Genomic DNA, 18,758 nt, shown 5'->3' on the forward strand with positions numbered 1-18,758 from the left:
GAACAGGAATAAAATACAGTCAGGAAAAGAGGCAATAAAAAAAGTCCCTCTCACCTTGCTCTTAAGTTAGAGCACCGTGAGATCAGGGATAAGAAAAAGCCCCAGCATCTAGCACATAAACACACCGACAAGACATAACATTGCCACAGGGGATGGGAACAGGGGGTGTGGAAATAGTCCGGTAAGGGCGGGCAGCCATCAGGTCCTGCAGCCATGGAGGCGCTGGTCGCAGACCTGCTCACCCCCCTCCAGGTGGTGTGAAAGCATACGAAGGCGTTGGATTGGGGCCAGGAAGTGTCGTGCTATGTATCTGTGTGTGTGTGTGCGTAAGCCTGTATAGTCCAACAGGTGTCCTTGACGGGGAGCAGGAATTTCAGAGCGTCTCCTTATCTTGCTATCCTCCGGGAGAAGTTGTTTTCCTCCAGCCGAGGCCGTCTGGCAGGAGAAAAGAAAACACAGGGAAGCCGAAAGAGTAGAAAGATACTTCACTTTAGGTCAATACCTGCCAATTTCACAGATATTTAATGTCCATCACTCGTCTCCAGATCTGGCCAAATTTTGTTGCAAAGCGCTGCTAAACTTCACCCCGATGTTTTCCAGTTTGCGATCTAATATTGCAGTCTGATTATTAGCAAGCCTGCCATCAGCGCTTCAATCAAGCCGGCCAGCCTGGTGGGGTTTTGAGCAGCACTGACCGCTGTCATCATTCGTCGATACGCCAGGGGCCCCACATAAGCCCATCAGCAGAAACCCTGTTATCAAAGTTACGCGAATAGGTTTAAATGTCTTCAATATCCTCCAGAGACAGAGCAGCCAGGCACAGGACGCGCCAACTTCTCCCAACCTTCCATCACGTTCCAGCTGCAAACGTTCCCCGCAGGACAGGTGGGGCTCTCCCTAGCCCAAACTTCTCGTCGAGAAGATGGTGTCATCGCATTCAGAGACAAGTTAATCAAATCCTAATTCCTTAAGTTTGTTTGATATCAGGGCACGGAGAGTCTCAGAGATAGAATAAGACAAGACAAAGGAGGCTAGCGAGGAGAGATATGGTACGGGAGGGAAAGTGTAACCCCTTCTGACGAGAGCAAAGAAGAATATTATATTTATCTTTTAAAATAGCTTGCATTAGCAAAAAACACAAGGTGGGCCTACTGTGCAAAAAAAGAGGATGTCTCTCAGAAGCTGTCATTTATTCATCCTCACTCAAGTCTCTTGTTTATCCTCATAGCATCCATGCGGAATAAAGAACAGCATGTTAACTTTGTCTTTCGGGAAATGGAGTTGCTGTTTAATGTATAGTAAATCAGACTCATTCAAAGTAGCGCCGCTGCGCAAACAAACGCTATGAATGCATGCCACACTTTCAACTGTACATTGTGAGTTTTGAGGTAAGGGGCGTTTTCATTTGCCATTCACTGACAGTCGGACAGGCTCATGCAGCTCATCAAACTCCGTCTTTTAAAATTGAAATCAAAAGATGAATAAAACAGTCTCCTTATAAAAGCCGGCATATCAGCGCTCTGCTGCATTGAAAACATGACTCGATTCACACCTTCTAATTGGTTTTCAAGATATAGCGGCTTTTGCTGTCAAAGGCAAGTGGCGTTTAGCGGCTTTTGCAAACAAAGTGAAGTTTCATAAACTAATTTCGAGAGGAGCTTGTGATATGATTGAGCACGTCTGGCCGCTCATCTGTAATCAGTAATAATCCAATCAGAGTGATCCTAGTTTACTATAAATGGATCATTTTCTTCCTACTGCTCTATCTTCGTTGGATAGAATCCCCCCTTCCACCCCATCTCCTCCTTTTCCTCTCTTTTCTAAAGGGGGAGCTCTCGAGACCTACCTGATCTCGGATCTCCTGATATGCTTATCGACCGGGCGGGAGCCCTGGGCTCAAATATCTCAGAGCTCAGGGTTTTCTCCCGGGACAGCATGCCAAACCTGCTTTATACGCCGAGCATATCTAAGTGGGAACTCTTGAACTGTTATTTCTGAGTGCGCCGACGCTCTAATTTAGATGATTTCAAACAAAACTATTTGTTGAACATGTTGTACGTGCCTAAAGCATTCACTCAATGTCCTTATCTCATTTTTGGCAGATATGGCGTTTAGCGGCTTTTGCATCTGAACTCTTCCTATGTTGTTTTTCTACTTCAATTACCATTTCATTTATTTGTGAAATTTACTGTCAATTTGTCAGCAAGAGTTGTTTCTTTATCTATTTTTATTAAAATTTTTTTGCAGTGAGTGATCTAGATCAGTGTTTCCCAACCCTGTTCCTGAAGGCACACCAACAGTACACATTTTCAACCTCTCCCTAATCAAACACACCTGAATCAACTCAGCAGAACATTAGGAAAGACCCCAAAACCTGACACGAATGGGTCAGATAAGGGAGACATACAAAATATGTACTGTTGGTGTGCCTCCAGGAACAGGGTTGGGAAACACTGATCTAGATGATCAAGATGAGATGGATTTGATCGCAAGGCATGAAACTGCAAAAAAATAGACCAAGAATATCCGGAGAGTGTCCTTTCATCTGTAAGGGTGTGTGTGTGTGTGTGTGCGTTTGATTATGCAATCCTGATTCCAGTCCGATAAGAACAAGGCAGCCCTCAAACCTCTGCCCAATTACATTTGCACAGAGTTTCAAAAGGCAAATGTTTCACGCATGGATCTTCAGCGCTTTGATAGGCTTCCCCTTGGAATGAGGTATAACATGCATTGACTCTATCCTCAGTTAACACTGTTTAGCCGGCTGGAAAATTAACAATGCTGGTCTGAGACTTCGGCTGCTGGGTTGTTGTTGGCGCTGAGCTGCTCTTCTGAAAACCAGGTTCCACTTTCCTACAGCACACAGCTCTTGAGCAGTACTTAAATGTGTCCTCAAAAAGCAACCTGCATGCCAGTTTAAAAGTGATCGCTGATACTTGATGCATCTGATATTAATAGGGACACGATGGCTTAGTGGTTAGCACTGTCGCCTCACGGCAAGAAGGTCGATGGTTTGAGTCTCGGCTGGACCCAGTTGGCATTTCTTTGTGGAGTTTGCATGTTCGCACCGTGTTGGCGTGGGTTTCCTCCGGGTGCTCCGGTTTCCCTCACATTCCAAACACATGCGCTGTAGGTGAATTGGATGAACTAAATTGGCTGCAGTGTATGAGTTAGTATAAGAGTTTAGATGCAATATCAGAAATTACCACCAGCCAGATGACCTCCAGTTTGCATTGGTGAACATACAAGGGCACCTTGTTTTGAAGAATATGATGAACTGTGTTTTGTCATACTTTTGACTATTTGTAAAGTAGACATGACATTTTAAGGTAGTGTGGGTAGTTTGGTGGTATTTGAGTTGAATTTAGCCTATAAAAAACTTCTACAAGTGGATTGCTGTAGCAAAGTAATGCTTTACGACTCTGATGAGGTGGCTCAGTGGTTAGCACTGTCGCCTCAAAGCAAGAAGGTCACTGGTTCGAGTCCCAGTTGGGCCAGTTGTGATTTCTGTGTGGAGTTTGCATGTTCTCCCCATGTTCGCGTGGGTTTCCTCTGGGTGCTCCAGTTTCCCCCACAGTCCAAACATGTGCGCTATAAGTAAATTGAATAAACTAAATTGGCCGTAGTGTATGAGTGTGTGTGACTGTGAGAGTCTATGGGTTATTTACAGTACTGGAAGAGCATACACTGTGTAAAACATATGCTGGATAAGTTGGCGGTTCATTCCGCTGTGGCAACCCCTGATGAATAAAGGGACTAAGCTGAAGGAAAATGAATGAACAAATGAAAATAATAAAACAATGAATGCATATGTTATAATAAAACATTAAATATGTATTTTTAAAAAATGTTTACAGACAGAAATTCAAAGCTGTATATCTAAAAAAACATTTTATTCCATATTTAAAGTTGATATCTCAAAAAACGAGATATATATATATATATATATATATATATATATATATATATATATATATATATATAGATAGATAGATAGATAGATAGATAGATAGATAGATAGATAGATAGATATAAGATATATTTTGGAAACAATACCAGATATGACCACCAGTCAGATGACTTCCACTTTCCATTGGTTAGTATAGAAGGGCGCCCCCTCATGTTTTGAGGAATATGAACTGTGTTTTTTCATACTTTTGAAAATATTTGTAAAGTAGACATAAAATTTTAAAGTAATGTGGGTAGTTTGGTGGTATTTGAGTTGACTTTAGCCCCTAAAAACCTTTAAACAAAAATTTTACATGTGGATTGTTGTAGCGAAGTAATAGCACTGTCACCTCACAGCAAGACATTCGTTGGTTCGAGTCCCGGCTGGGCCAGTTGGCGTTTCTATGTGGAGTTTGCATGTTCTCCCGTGTTGGCGCGGGTTTCCTCTGGGTGCTCCGGTTTCCCCCACAGTCCAAACACATGCGCTATAGGTAAATTGGATAAACTAAAATAGTGTGTGTGTGTGTGTGTGTGTGTGTATATGGGTGAATGAGAGAGTTTATGGGTGTTTCCCAGTACTAGGTTGTAGCTGGAAGGGCATCCACTGCATAAAACATATGCTGGAATAGTTGCCGGTTCATTCCGCTGTGGTGACCCCTGATAAATAAGGGACTAAGCCGAAGTAGAATGAATGAATGAATGAATATTGTGTGTCATACTTGTTGGAAAACGTGGTAATACCTTTGAATGTGTAATGTGTGGTTCTTTATAGGATTATAAAGTATGAAATTATACCTTTCCATTTAGTCAGATTTTCATATAATTCTTTGCTACACATCAAAGTTTAATGTTAAGAAATTAAATCAATCCATAAAGTCAAAATTGACACAGTGTTTATTTCGCTAGTCTTTAAGTAAACATTTAATGCATGCAAGTTCATCCACTGAAAAATGAAAGTTCTTTTTGGAAATCAAATCAAAATGTACTTGTCTTTCTCTGATGATGTTAGTTTAACAGCTTGGGCAAAATTAGCTTAGACACGCCCCTTTAACTGTGAGTGAGACACGAGTGGAGGAGCACAAACATAAAACCCCGCCTCCTACTTAATATTCCATTTCAGTTGAAAATATGTCATCGTTCTGAAATAATAGTCTGCAGCAACTTCCAGTTCACCAGAATCACTTTTTTTTTTGCAATGAAATCTTAATCTAATCATAACAAAATATACAGTTGAAGTCAGAATTATTTGCCCCCCTTTGAATTTTTTTTCTTTTTCTTTTTTTAATATTTCCAAAATTATGTTTAACAGAGCAAGGAAATTTTCACAGTATGTCTGATAATATTTTTTCTTCTGGAGAAAGTCTTATTTGTTTTATTTCGGCTAGAATAAAAGCAGTTTTTAATTTTCTATGAACTATTTTCAGGTCAAAATTATTAGCCCCTTTAAGCTATATATTTTTTCGATAGTCTACAGAACAAACCATCTTCATACAATAACTTGCCTAATTACCCTAACCTGCATAGTTAACCTAATTAACCTAGTTTAGCCTTTAAATGTCACTTTAAGCTGTATAAAAGTGTCCTGAAAAATATCTAGTCAAATATTATTTACTGCCATCATGGCAAAGATAAAATAAATCAGTTATTAGAGATGAGTTAATAAAACTATTAGAAATGTGTTGAAAAAAATCTCTCTGTTAAACAGAAATTGGGGGAAAAAATAAACAGGGGGGCTAATAATTCTGACTTCCACTGTATATCGTTGGAAAGGTCCAAGACTTCTAAATTATTTGACCACATTTTTTGTTACAATTGGAAGAGTTATAGATAAAGACACATTTACTATGCCACCCTACAACCCGTGGGGCCATTCACGGTTACATTTTTAAACCATTATAGTCTAGTCTAAACATAATCTTATTATGTCTACTTTCCATATCTGCTGACTGGTTTTAGAGCAACCATTATTTATTAATATGCAACAATGATATTCACTATTTATTCATTTTCCTTTGATTTAGGTCACAGCAGAATGAACCGCCAACTATTCCGGCATATGTTTCACACAGCGAAGCCCTTTCAGACACAACCCAGTACTGGGAAACACCCATACACTCTCACATTCACACACACTCATACGCTACGGACAATTTTTATTTATTCAATTCACCTATAGCACAAGTCTTTGGACTGTGGGGGAAACCGGAGCACCCGGAGGAAACCCACACCAACACGGGGAGAACATACCAACTCCACACAGAAATGACAACTGGCCCAGCTGGGACTCAAACCAGCGACCATCTTGCTGTGAGATGACCGTGCTAACCACTGAGCCACCGTGACACCCCAATTAATAGTTAATTTATGCTATTTGCTGAACGGGTTTTAACTGCCTGACCTTGATGTCCAATCTTGATCCTTTCTCCTGAAACCAAAGCACTGTCGCGGATTGCTATAGTATTTCTTTTTGAATTATTAATGTCTTAAAGGGTCCCAGGAGTCTCTCTAGACTGCCGAGAAGATCTTAAACATGTAATTCATATTTACGATCACATTGCACAATGAAGTCATGCTCTTTATAGCAGTGGGACTTTAGATCATTTCTCTGCATGCTTTTTGTGTTTAAGAGTTCTCCGGAGACCCACATATTTGTGATAGTCTGCAAAAATAAGAGTAAATCTATGCTTAAAGGGGACCAATTATGAAAAAACTACTTTTATAAGGGGTTTAAACACCGTTATGTGGCATCATTCTGTGAATATAACCAGTTTTTTTAATGGTAAAAATGTATTAATTTAACTTTAAGTCACACTTGATAAAAACAGTCTGCAGAAACACTTGGATTGACATTCTCCCTTTGTACGTGTCATCAGACAGGGAAAGCCCCGCCCACTAGTGATGATTTCTCCCTCATTAGCTTAAAACTTTGGTCTTGTTTATAAATCTGCCACTATGCTGTCACAGGCATTTGTGGCTCCGCCCTCTTTTGAAAATCTCATTTGAATTTAAAGCGACAGTCACCAAATTGCCACCACATTTAAGATCAACGCCTAAAAGGGGCAGACTCAAAGGGTTATAAAGCATTATGTGTGTGGTATTTTGTGGTGAAACTTCACATACACACTCTGGGAACATCAGAGACTTATTTTACATCTCGTAAAAAGGAGCAAAATAGGTCCCCTTTAAGAGTATAGAGCAATGCTGAGTGAACAGTAATGCAATATTGATTCGTCAGGAGGAATGATATCGACTTGACTAGGTGGCAAGAGTTGCTTCTGACACTTATGTTAGTGGTGCAAACAAACCAATTGACAGACTTCCCCCAAAGGTTCACATGTCAACCAACAATCTCACGAAAGCACTTCAGCCCAAGCTAGGTGCTGGATTACCATACTAATGCTATTAGCAGACACATTGTTATGCATGATATGCAAGGCATCTCATGCTTATCAATTCATGTTGTCTCAGAGATGTAACCTAACAATAATTTAGCCTCATTGTTTGTTTTATGGCTATGTGTGTCTCTGGTTACTATGAATCGGATTGTGGTGTGTGTTGTGAAAGGATAGTAAATACACAAACACAACACTACTGTAGGGTAAATGCATAATTTAGAATTACGTTAAAGGGGCAGTTCACACAAAAATGAGCATTCTGTCAACATTTACTCACCCTTCACTTGTTTGAGTGTCTTTCTTCAGATGAGCACCAAAGGAGATATTTTGAAAAATGTTGGTTGGTATTTTATTGTATTTTATTCTCCCTACTATGGAAGTCGATGGGTCCCAGTGTTCAGCATTCTTCAAGATATCTTCATTTGTGTTCAATAGGAGAAAGAAACTAATATGTTTTAATCCACATGAGGGAGAGTAAATAATAAGGTAATATTCACTTTTGACTGAACTATCCCTTTAAGATACAATGTCAGAAATTCAGTAAATCAATGCATTTTAATTAAGTTTTCTACCGAGTTAGTCATTAGATTAGCACCCCAAAAGTGATTAAAGTTTATATTTTATGACATTGTACATGATGTTATGAAAGGATTTTGTCCGTTATTCATACTACTGTAGGTAAGTATGGTGTAGCGGCGTTTCATTGCCGCTATTGTTGGTAGAGTAAGCAAGTTTTTTACACGTAAAAGTTAGAGTTCGTATGCAAAAATACATGCAAATAAAAACATCTTTGTTTTCCAGTCAACAGAATTCCTTCATCAATATTCCTTCATCTATATTGCACACTACTCTCGTTACCTTAAGTTACGGTCAAAAACTCTATGCTTCCTATCAATGTTCTCTTCCTCAATGCAGTGAAGCCACAGTTATATACTATCGTATTGACACCTTGTGGCCAATCGCCAATATACAATGTATGGCTCCTACATATGGTTAAATCAACACAATCTCACGGCAATTCGTAACTTTTTGATTTAGTGGCTAATTCGTATGAATTTGTATGATGTAATTTGTACAATTTAGTATGATTTGCTCAACCCCAATGACAGTTAGGTTTAGGGGTGGGGTTAGGTGCCACGCCTCCTTTTTAAAATCGTACAATTTCGTACGACTGAACCCGTACGAATTAGCCATTATGAATTAAATTGACAAAACGTAAAATACTTACGTTTTCTCGTGAGATCAGGCTGGGTTAAATACGTAATTTAGAATTGCATTAAAGGGGCAGTTCTCACAAAAATGAGCATTCTGTCATCATTTACTCACCCTTCGCTTGTTCACATTTGAGTGTCTTTCTTCAGATGAGCACCAAAGGAGATATTTTGAAAAATGTTGGTTGGTGGGATCCAATGACTTGCATTGTATTTTATTCCCCGTACAAAGGTAAACGATGGGTCCCAGTGTTCAGCATTCTTCAAAATATCTTTATTTGTGTTCAGCTGGAGAAAGAATCTAATATGTTTTAAACCACAAGGGGGAGAGTAAGTAATGCAGTAATTTTAGTTTTTGGGGTGAACTATCCCTTTAAGATGCATGTTTGGACATTCGGTAGATGAATGCATTTTAATTCAGTTTTCTACAGAGTCGTTAGATTAGCACACAAAAATGATTAAAGTTTAATTGAATTTATATTTTTGCATATTTTATGACATTGTACATAATTTGTGTTATGAAAGGATGGTACATACACAAACACATACCGTTATCAAAATTACTGTAGGTAAGTATGGTTAAATGCATAATTTAGAATAAGATCAAAGGGGTCAGTTCACACACAATAAATATTCTGTCACCATTAACTCACCTTTCACTTGTTCAGATTTGAGTGTCTTTCTTCAGATGATCACAAAAGAAGATATTTTGAAGAATGGTGGTTGCTGGGATCCAATTACTTGCATTGTATTTTATTCCCCCTACTACGGCAGTAACCAGCATTCTTCAAAATATCTTCTTTTGTGTTAAACAGGAAAATAAAAAACTAATATGTTTTAAACCAAATGAGGAAAAGTAAATAATGAGGTATGTAATTTAGGCTTTTGAGTGAACTGTCCCTTTAAGATGCATTGTCAGTTGTGGAAATCCAGTAAATGAATGCATTTTTAATTCAGTTTTCTTATGAGTTAGTCATTAGATTAGCACTCTAATTTATTTGACAATTTTTGAATATTTTATGACATTGTATTTAATATGTGTTAGGAAAGTATGGTATATATACACACACATACCGTTATCAACTCTACTGTATGGTTAAAATGCATAATTTAGAATTGGATTAAAGAGGTAGTTCACACAAAAGTGAAAAATGTCAACATTTATTCACTTTTCACTTGTTCAAAAGATAGTTTTGAGTTGTTGTTGTTGTTGTTGTTGTTGTTGTTGTTGTTTTTCAGATAAACATCAACGATTATCTCTTGGAAAATGCTGGGTGTGTATAGATGACCAGGAGTGCCAGTTAGAAATAAAATGAAGAATCAAATTATCAATTTAATAATTGAAGCATAAAAATGTATATAGGTAATTCACAATTTATATGAGCAAATAATGGACAAATAACTAGACATATATAAATGTGTTTATTTAAAGTGTGTCATTTAATAAAGCAAAAAACAATGTATTTTTATAAATAACATTTAAATATATAAATTAATAGACAATTTTGTAATTGTTTACCTAATTCATGTTTTAAAATGCTGTTTTATCAAACAATAAAAAAGGTATATTTATAGATATTTTTTAATGCATTTAAATTGTCAGTTTAGCTAATTCAATCGTATGAAAATGTTCGATTTTAAAAAGCAGACGTGGCACCCAACCCCACCCCTAAACACAACCATCATTGGGGGATAAGCAAATCATTCTAAATGAAAAAGATTGTACGAATTCATACGAATTAGCCACCAAATCACAAAGTTAAGAATTGCCGTGAGTATGAGCGTTGGATTTATTTATATGCACGTTTATGCTTCAATTATTAAATTGATCATTTGATTCTTCATTTTATTTCTAACTGGCACTGGTGCTCCATAGCTGGGACCCAATGACTTCCATAGTATATGGATTTTTATTTTTGCCTATGGAAATCGATGGTTCACAGTAACAAGCATTCTTCAAAATGCCTTAATTAAATAATGAGATAATTTTTGTTTTTTGGGTGAACTATCCCTTTAAGATGCAATGTCACTCGTAAATCAATTAATCCATAAAAAAATTAATCCATTTAATTCAGTTTTCTACCCAGTTAGTCATTGGAATTAATATCAGGTCTACCAAAAATGTAAACTTATGTGATCTATAAAGATTAGTACCCGAAAAACGATTACTTTACATTTTTGCGTAATATTTTCTGAGATTGTACATAATAACTCTCTGTGCACCTTTGAAATGTAAGCCTATTTGTTGTTGTTGTTTTCCATTGTAGCTAAAATAGACATTTTATTAGATAAAAATCAGAAACGTATAAGCTTTTGAATGTATCATAACTTCATTACTAATAAAACATCTATCTATCGGTCGGTCGGTCGGTCGGTCTGTCTGTCTGTCTGTCTGTCTGTCTGTCTGTCTGTCTGTCTGTCTGTCTGTCTGTCTGTCTGTCTGTCTGTCTGTCTGTCTGTCTGTCTGTCTGTCTGTCTGTCTGTCTGTCTGTCTGTCTGTCTGTCTGTCTGTCTTTCTGTCTATCGATCGATCTATCTATCTATTTACACTGTACATATACTGGTTGCCTTACATTTTTAAGCTGAATCAAATTAGCCTTTTGAGTCTATTGAACATATATTATGTTGACTTAAAACAGCTTGCTTAACTTAATTTCATAAGTTAGGAAATGATTCACTTAATTTAATACGTTACAATGAACTAAAGCATATGCTGTCATGACTAATTGATCATATAATCTATCTATCATCTATCTATCTATCTATCTATCTATCTATCTATCTATCTATCTATCTATCTATCTATCTATCTATCTATCTATCTATCTATCTGTCTGTCTGTCTGTCTGTCTGTCTGTCTGTCTGTCTGTCTGTCTGTCTGTCTGTCTGTCTGTCTGTCTGTCTATCGTTCTATCGTTCTATCTATCTATCTATCTATCTATCTATCTATCTATCTATCTATCTATCTATCTATCTATCTATCTATCTATCTATCTATCTATCCAATCATTTATTCATTTTCCCCTATTCATGCGCTATGTTCTTTACGCATTTTTAAAGCTTAATAGCAGATTCCCATTGTGACCTGCCCTATATAACGCGTTAAAATTAACTGATAACTATATGCGCGTTATGCCGTTATTACATTTATCACCCGGAGGCTCCATCCTCATCACTTTTGCATTAGTTTCTCTTCCACTTAATCGTGATTTCGTCCCTTTTCACATCACGAACCGAACGCACATGCACGGGGTCTGTTTAGAGGAGCGCAGAAGATTGCAGCAGCGTCTCCGATCTGCCTGACGAGCCACTGACGCTGCGCTTTCTATTAAACGCATAATAAGATTCACTAATAACAATAACTCCCGTTTGTCAATTCCTCAACCTGTCTCCACGCGCTCGCGGATGGTTTTAAGGTGCTATTACGTCATTCTAGGAGGAAACAAAGCCGAGTTGAGCTTTCTGGATTTCATTAGATGGAGAGAGAGAGAGCAGCGCCTTCACCAAACTCCCCCCGCAATCCGGATGGGATACAGATGAAGAGAGGCCATTCCTTAGCATTCCCACTGGTCAGAATGACTAGAGGATGTATGATGCTGATGCCGTGCAACCGCAAAGAAATGCCTATGGATTAATAATGCACTTTTAAGTTAAAGCGACCCTGTTTAGTTTTTTCTTCCCTCCCGCGCTGTCGATACTGAGGAAAGCAGATGGGACCGTTGAATAGGTGTGTGTGTGTGCTTTTAATTCTTGGTTGGATTTTCAACAATGTTTGGCATGATTTTAAATCACATTGTGTTGTGTTTGGGGACGCGTTTATTTAGCTTTGCTGTTTCTTTTTTGACCATCAATTTATTTTATGTTTTTGCTTCTCGAGGCTTGCAGCAGATAGGGTTTTATACATGCATACTTGCGCTGCAAATTGATTTACAGGCTTATTATGCAACTGAAACTGCATAGCTGCATGAATGAAGCAACTGTTTCTTCGTGCAAGTATTATGCGTTCTGTAGTTCAACCTGTTATGTTAATAGATAAAATGTTTTTTCTCTATTTTTTTCCCCATTGAAAATTCAAGAATGGAGGGACAGTGGGGTCCAAATCCATAGGTAAGAAAATTACTATTTAATTGTTATTCTTGAAAAATATGAGGTCAATTTAGAGCAAAGTAAGACTTGTGCTTAAAATGCTGTTTTGAGAAAATGTTGGTAATCTCACGTTTTCATGTACTTTCAAAAGATATCTGGATAATATCTGAAACTGCTCATATAAGTCTATATATCTTAACAGAAAGGCTCTCATTAAATTATCTATTCTGTATAGTTTAGCTATTTTACATAGTTATTTTAATTAAGAGCTCTAAAATGTTTTCAGGAATTAAAATGTACATGGCATATGCATAATTTGCAAATATGCAAATAATATTCAAAATTTGTATTTAAAAAGAATTTGTCAGAAATGTTTAAAATGACAATATGAACTTGAGTATGCATAGACAGTTCACAATTAATGTTCATCACATCATTAAGCATCACATGATTTAACTAATTATTGCAACACGTCAGATAATTTTATTCACAAATGTACTTGTATGACATAAGAAATCAGGCAACAGAAGAAAGAAAAACACTGCAATATAGAAACTAAATAAATCACATAACATTAATAATTTCCTAATCTTAAGTGTGTTGTATTAGGTTTCTGTCAAACATTTCTTTGTTTTGCATTGTTTTCAGACCTTTTGAGCTCTTTGTAAAGATAAAAAAAACTCTGTATTGGTCAATCAATATTCAGAGTATGCCTGTGTTGGTCTCAGACCTGCATCTTGATGTGATTTTTATCGTAGTTTGGCAGATGGCTCACATTTCTTCAGTCACTAATCATTCATCTGTCCCCTGTAGGCTGTCCTTTCTTCCCAAAATCAACAATCAAAACAACAATGGATGCCATGCCAGAGTATTCCCTCTTCCTTGTGAGGATTTTGGAGGAATTGGATACCAAGTACAGTACTGTTTCCTACCAGGACCTTTGTAAGTCCCTTTGTGCCAGGTTTGACTTGGTCCATTTGGCTAAGCTGAGGAGTCTGCTATTCTACACAGCATGTTTGGATCCGGCTTTCCCAGCAACCTTATTCAAGGACAAGATGAGGTGCTCGGTGGAGGATCAACAATCCAAGAAGCTCATGGTGGCGGCTGATATCGTTACCATGTTTAATCTCATCCAGATGAATGGAGGTATGGCCAAAGACAAGCTGCCAATGGGTCCAAGACCCAAGTTTCACAAGAACCAGTCATTTGAGTCCTGTCGATCTGACACGGATGTGTATAAATACAATGACAATGACAGGGCGTACAAACTTTTGGACACCAGGGGTCATCACGTATCTCGAAATTCACCCAAATCTGACTGCAACAGCTGCCAGCAGTTTATACCAACCTCAGACCCCAACTTCCTCCTGGGAGTCACCAAGGATCTGAAATGTAGGGCAGCCTCTCTAGATAAACTACAGCATCTGCCACAGTATGCCAGCGTCAGTCCTCCTCCGTGCGAGATGCAGAGCACTTACTTCCCCATGGACATCGACAGCGAGTCTACCACAGACCAGGAATCTCTCCACACCAACCCAGGGATCAAGGATGTTTACGTGTCCAGCGGAGAGCCTTTCACCGTGCACTCCTGTGTGCAAAAGCGGAATATCTTCAAAGAGGATTTCCACAACCTTGTTGCCTTTTCGCCCCATGTGATTACCACAGAGTGCAGAGCGAATCCCAAATCTGGTGGCAATTACCACCACAGGAGGGAGCTGAGCAAGCCTCCCACGTTCTTCAATCATAGTTTTGAGCTGCCGTACAGCAACCCTTACTTTGAACCCGTCAACTCACCCATCCAGAACAAAGGGCGGGTCAAGCACGAGAGCCTGGATGACTTGCAAGCGTCCACTTACTTTGGACCCACAACAGTTTCTGAGTGTGTGAGCAACAGGAGAACTTCTAGCAAGCATGGCAGACAGCCAGCCTGGCCTGTCAAGAGCTTGAGTTTGAATACAGAAGAAGGTCCTGATTTTGAGAGGTCCTTCTTGAACGGCAAAGTGCCAAAGGACAATCACCGTCATCACATTGGCACCATGGAGAATGACCAACACTTTCAGTGTGCAAAGGACAAGCCCACTGCCTCTCCCTCAGGTTTCTCCAAGAAGTCCAATGGAAGCAAAACTAAAGACATGTCTTCTGTTGCTTGTGGACCTGGTATTGAGAAAAGAGAGGTTGGTAGAAGGTACAAGGACAAGAGTATGAATTGTCCATCATTTCAGTCAAGTAATGTGGACAATGGCATGAGTGTTGGGACTCAGACGGAACAACATGAGTCCAGGAAGGTGAAAGATTATCCCAGTCAAAACAAATTTAAAGAGAGGCCACCCTTTAAACACTCAGAGGAAGACTCTGAGATCGTCAGCGACAATATTAGTGACATCTTTCGCTTTCTGGATGATATGAGTGTGTGTGAATCTCTTGGAGTTGTGCAGCCATCGTGCTATAACAGCAACGGCTCACTGTCTCAGGTGACTAAATCAGATGGGGACAGCTCACCTGAACGAAACACTATTAAGATCGGCAAAACTGGGATCAAGCTCGACCGACTGTTCCAGTCACTGGAGAACTCTGATGATGAGCTCAAAGAGAGTGTTTGCAAACTGGTACTCAGGATTGGTGAGATTGAGAAGAAGCTTGAGTCCCTTTCAGGGGTGCGAGGGGAGATCTCTCAGGTGCTCTCTAAGCTTACTAGGCTGGATGAAAAGATTCAAGAGCCGGAGGTGAATGGGAAATCGAGTGATGGTGGTCTGGTGGAACAGATAAAGACTGACGCCAACCTCTCGCCACATGTTTTTCAATGTCACACCACTGGGCACAACATGAAGGTGGAAAAAAGCCCAGAGTGGTGTTGCTCGGAAGCTGATGGGAGTGAAAGCCTGAGGGTAAAAGCTTTAAAGAAAAGTGTTTTCACACGCAGGTCGTCCAGGTCACTCAATGAGGAAAACAGCGCCACTGAGTCCAAAGTGACTAGCATCACCAATTCACCTCGAGACTGGAGAACAGTTTCTTATTCCAGTCACACGGGGGAGGAAGGCAAAGAAAGAGATCGGCATAGTGAAAGCAAAGAACGGCATAGGAAATCCCGAGAGGTAACACAACTATATTTCTTTGTTTTGTATATACTATGTGTTGAATTTGATTTGATTTGTGCTGTGTTATATGCTAAACTCTGCACTGTATTTCTGGTTGACTTGCTGAATCACTCAACTGAATAGAATATTCAATATCTGTGAATATAGAATATCCAATCAATTGGCAAGGGAGACTTATTAGATCACTTGAGACAATAATCTAAATTTGAATGCTTTAGACCAGTGTTTCTCAACCCTGTTCCTGAAGGCACACCAACAGTACACATTTTCAACCTCTCCCTAATCAAACACACCTGAATCAACTTATCATAACATCAGAAGAGACTCCAACACCTGAAGTTATGGGTCAGAAAAGGGAGACATACAAAATATGTACTGTTGGTGTGCCTCCAGGAACAGGGTTGAGAAACACTGCTTTAGACAATTTTACTCAAATATCTAATTCTTTCAAACCTGAAATGATTTCAAAAGGGGTGATATGGTGGCTCAGTGGTTAGCATTATCGCCTCACAGCAAGAAGGGCACTGGTTTAAGTCCCGGCTGGACCAGTTGGCATTTCTGTGTGGAGTATTCTCCCCGTGTTGGGGTGGATTTCCTCCGGGTGCTCCGGTTTCCCCCACAATCCAAAAACATGCGGTATAGGTAAATTGAATAAACTAAATTGGCCATAGTGTATGTGTGTGTATGGATGTTTCCCAGTACTGGTTTGCAGCTGGAAGGGTATCCGCCGTGTAAAACATACAGTATGCTGGATAAGTTGGTGGTTCATTCTGCTGTGGCGATCCCTGATGAATAATGGGACAAAGTGGATTGTTGGAACCCAAAGTTGGATTTGGACTTGTCACTGGCTGATAAACAGTGCTCCACATCAAAACATTCACTTACCTTAGTTATCTATAAAAGCCTGAAGCGATTCAGGTGCACACATCTGCCATCAGCACATTGGTTCTTACACACACACACACACACAAACGCATCCACAAACGCATTTCGCCCTCTCCATCCATAACGCATGCTATTGTCACAAAACATACACACACACATGTTGTCTGAGTGTTTAATGTTTTCAGTTTGTCTGCGTCTAAGAGTTTACAGTTGTAATTTGTTTGATATTTACTTGTTTGGCGTCTGTGTCTCTGTTTCGTCGGTCTTCCTGTCAAGCAGAGCACCTCTCAGCGGCCTGGCTAAGTAGTGCCGAGTTCACTGTGGAGCGCTCCAGAGCAACTGGAAGCCGACTTGTCCATTGTCCTCTGGATGGGGGAGAAATGTGTTTATACGTATCGTTATGTATCTATATATTCAAGTTTAAATGTTTATATCTTTATACATTGATATATTTTAGTTTACTTCGATTAATTGTGACTGTTTGGGGTCTAATGGGTTTTAAATAATGAAATTGAGAACATGTACAGATGTTTATGCTTACCTTTTAATTAGTGCATGTTGGTTTGTGTTAAATGAGTGGGGCTTCACCTTTAAAAGGCAGCCCCAAACAGCAATTCGAGGTCAGTTAACCTGGCGAGCGAGCGAGCTACTGTGGTGCCATAAGCAATTTGTGACCTGTCTGTGTCTATTATCGTAATTGTCCATATATAGTTTGTTTGCTGTTTATTTGTTCCATTATTTTAGTTATATTGTTACTTTGCTGAGTATTGGGCTTATCTTGTTTTTCACTCTCGTACACTAAATAAACCATCACTTTTTTTTTTTCAGGTGTTTCTCATTTTACTATACTTCGAGAACTCACTACAAGCCATCCTGGTTCGTCAACCTCACACTCAGCCATTGGGTTATAAATGTAAATTTAATTGAAAAAAATAACCCAACATTAGATTTGTCTATATTTCATCCAGTGTTTGGTTACGACAACCCAACTTTTTTCGAGTGTAAGGTTAGTGAGACATAGATCAACCCATACTTTGTTGTGATCATAAAACCAGAGTAAAATTGCTGAAACTAAATTCTATACACTCTAAAGAAAGGTGGATTGTGATAACCCAACGTTGGGTCAAATATTGACCAACCCAATGTTGTTATTTTTTTGGATTATATTTCAATAACACTTTTCACTGTTGAGTTTGTCCATATTTGACCTAACATTGAGTTTCAACATCTCAGGATTTTTTAGAGTTTAAAGTTAGCATGTTATGTAACATAACAAATCCAGCATTATATACCAATCACTGGTTACTGGGCTGTAGCAACTGTTTTATACTATTGGAAGTTGTTATTACGATATAAGAGCTTGGTTATTATGTAAATGCAAGAACTGGAGTCAAATAAACAAACAAATCATTATGGCTAGTGCCCACACAGCTGATTTTAGACGAAACTACAGTTTTGTAAGAATGTTACGTCACCTTATGAATATTCATGAGGCAGGTTGTTATGGTTGTCAAATCACTCCTACACCTTTACATGATTTTCATTGGTTGACACCCCTAGGTTGTTATGCTCAATTACCCTCAATCAGTTCCCAAAGTTCATGCAGTCATGTTGTTCTGGAAGCAAGCTACCTTTTATATCATATCTCTAATAGTAAAGCCACAGTCTCTTGTGGTGCAATTATCACCCAATTTACCAATGTTATTCTACATCTAGGTGTACTTTTAGCCCAGATAGGGGGCACAGACTAAGCGCAGGGCACAGTAGAGAAGCAGACAAATAATTTTAATTCAATCCCCCTAGAGGAGCAGGGATTTCATGGCAAATTGGTCCTGTAAACTATTCGGTAGCTCTCAAGGTAATATGTTGACATGCCTGTGAGCTGAGGGTTCAGTACTTTGCTGTATTGAGAAGCCTAAATATAAACAAGCTCGAGAAGTCCCTGAATACTTTAAGATGAATATGTTCCATCAACCTTCGGTTCAAGAAGATAGGATTCGGGGTAAATTATTTTCTCGTTATTATATGAAATATCACAAAACGTGAACTGAAAGGATGTCATGACCTGCGTCTTTACTAAGGCAGGCTGTCTTCTGCAGTTTTTGTGTGGGTAATAGAATATGGCCTTCATTTCTAAT

The 18,758-nt window shown here is 38.8% G+C and overlaps 1 protein-coding gene across 1 annotated transcript in view; it reads left to right on the top strand.

Moving 5' to 3' along the window:
• The first annotated feature begins 13,491 nt into the window (after positions 1-13,491).
• Positions 13,492-18,758, top strand: part of minar1 (membrane integral NOTCH2 associated receptor 1) — a 59,274-nt gene continuing 54,007 nt past the window's right edge. The window contains exon 1 of the mRNA XM_056462601.1: positions 13,492-15,732. Coding sequence (XP_056318576.1) covers positions 13,492-15,732 — 2,241 coding nt within the window. The remainder of the gene's footprint in view (positions 15,733-18,758) is intronic.

The sequence above is a fragment of the Danio aesculapii genome, chromosome 7 (genome assembly GCF_903798145.1).
Source record: "Danio aesculapii chromosome 7, fDanAes4.1, whole genome shotgun sequence".
In the NCBI taxonomy this organism is placed as follows: Eukaryota; Metazoa; Chordata; class Actinopteri; order Cypriniformes; family Danionidae; genus Danio; species Danio aesculapii.